Genomic DNA, 2,500 nt, shown 5'->3' on the forward strand with positions numbered 1-2,500 from the left:
TAAATATATACATATATTATATATATATATATATATATATATATATATATATATATATATATATATATATATATATATATATATATATATATATATATATATATATATATATATATGCAAAAACTACGGGTGAGTAGAATATATATATATATATATTGATAGATAGATATCATGTCTGTTTAAATTTATTTAGTAAATACATAAAATCATTGATTAATGTATTAATTTCATTATGTTCTGATTTATTTTCGCAGATTTATGGTAAAAAAAAAATCAAATATAATGTCCTCAAAGAAAAGTCTTAAGATTTCTCCTGGAAGCAATTTGAAAATTTATTTTCTCCTACCACCACATGATTATTTTTTGAGTACCTTTTTCATTACATTTTGAGAATTTTTCACTCACAGTTATAATTTACAGACGGAAACTTAAGTTATGGAGCTCTTCAAGCTTCGGAGAAGCTGGACTGGAAAGTAAAATACAACACACTAAGGTGCTGCAATGGTAATGTGGCAGCTTAAAAGAAGCTGGACTGGAAAGTAAAATACAACACACTAAGGTGCTGCAATGGTAATGTGGCAGCTTAAAAGAAGCTGGACTGGAAAGTAAAATACAACAAACTAAGGTGCTGCAATGGTAATGTGGCAGCTTAAGGCTCTCTAATAATTTTGATGAGCTTGGAACCAGGTCATTTCAGTGATCTTGTGTGCAATAGTTTCAGCTGGTTCTATTGTTAGGGTTGAGAGAATGTCGCACTGAGTGGAGCCTCTAGTGCTGCGAGGAGTGGTTTTGTGGAAGTTTGTTTCGCCAAAGGCTGAACTTATGCCATATCTACCCATGAATTATCGCTTCCAGCCACTGTGATTCGTCATGAGAAAGATTTAAAGTTCATTTGCCACACTGACTTCAGGGGGCACTGAAATGAGGTTAGTTTACGGTGGGATAATAAGCATTGTGAAGAATCTGAGGCATCGTGGGCATCGCTATTTCACTTTAGATTTGACTTATGAATAACATAAAGTAATTTTATAATGACTAGAGTTAAAATGTTATGAGGTCTTGCATTTATCAGCTTAAGTAACATCTAAGTATTAGAGTTATGGCATGATTAGAGGCCTATAACCTCCAGTACTATGTCACATCACCACCAATACCACGTCTCATTACCGCCCACACCACGTCACATCACCTCCACATCCCAAAGCTGCATCACATCACCCCCAACACTACCTTCCTCACATCACTGCCTGTCCACTCCTCAACACCACGCCAAATCTTCCTCAGTATCACGCCACATCACCAACATCATGTCACGTCACCTCCACATCCCAAAACTGCATCATGTAATCCCCCAACATCACCTTCCTCACATCACTGAATCTCCACCCCTCATCACCACGCCAAATCCTCCCCAACACCATGTCACATGACCACTCTCATCTCACCCTCAATACCACCCCTCACATCACCGTCAATACCACCTCACATCACCGTTAATACCACCTCACATCACCGTCAATACCACCTGACTCACCTGATCAAGACAGTGGGCCCTACACTGAGCCATTTTAAGAGCTGTTTGTAAATCCAGTGTTGTGCAAGAGGTGGCTACAACCAGCATCACCAACACGCACACTGATCCCATCACATCCATTCTCAAATGTCCTCAGACTACTACTTTATCATACACTTGTTAAGAGTCTCACTCTAGCACCATGTGTATGAGTGGAGGCGAGAGAGATCACCCACGGGAGAGGTTGCTACACACATGCTCACTCTCAGGTACAAACCACGACTGTCTGCTGGCCCAACTCTCTCTCTCTCCATTTTGCCGCTCCGATGCTAGCGTTCATTACATATTCACCTTTTGTGTATTTTGTCTCTACTTCTTAAGTTTATCAGATTTCAATGCTTCTATTAGCTTTACTTCGTGGAATGTGCTTGTAAGACTGATATGTTTTGAGGAAATATAAACACATTTTACGAACACAATAAATTGGTAAGTGTAAACAGAGTATCGGCCATGTGTCTAGAGGCTGTGTTGGGTGAAGTTCAGATGCCAGCTGCTCATTTGCCAGCTAGAAACTGATGCCATTGCTCCAGTACCAATTATACATTGTACATATTGTCATATTTACTAATAATTTGTTTCAGCATTTTCATCAGAAACTTTCTTCATGAAGAGCCCACTTAGCCTCAGTGAAAAAGTCGATAAAAAAAAGATTGAAGTAATTATAATGAGGACACCGAAGGATATAAATCACTCTGACTTTTGGAGACAATCTTGCAAGATTTTATTCGAATTATCAACCCAGAGTTAATAACCCAGGATAACCCAGAAATACCATTATTGATTATTTTCATTGGGATGTAAGGAAACATGTTCAAAATTCCCACTTGTGTTTAGACGAAACTCAGCTCTGTGATAGTAAGGATGTTAATCTCATGGAATGGCAGCAACTGCACAGTCCTGGTCAACATGGGTTTAGAACTGGTCGCT

General features: G+C 38.2%; 1 protein-coding gene across 1 annotated transcript in view; it reads right to left on the minus strand.

Annotated features, from left to right (window-relative positions):
- The window catches only part of LOC128693300 (uncharacterized), a 116,629-nt gene extending 114,839 nt beyond the window's left edge, over positions 1 to 1,790 (minus strand). The window contains exon 1 of the mRNA XM_053782915.2: positions 1,535 to 1,790. Within this exon, the coding sequence (XP_053638890.2) occupies positions 1,535 to 1,654 (120 nt within the window). The 5' untranslated portion in view covers positions 1,655 to 1,790. The remainder of the gene's footprint in view (positions 1 to 1,534) is intronic.
- Positions 1,791 to 2,500: the final 710 nt, after the last annotated feature.

The sequence above is a fragment of the Cherax quadricarinatus genome, chromosome 90 (genome assembly GCF_038502225.1).
Source record: "Cherax quadricarinatus isolate ZL_2023a chromosome 90, ASM3850222v1, whole genome shotgun sequence".
Taxonomy (NCBI): Eukaryota; Metazoa; Arthropoda; class Malacostraca; order Decapoda; family Parastacidae; genus Cherax; species Cherax quadricarinatus.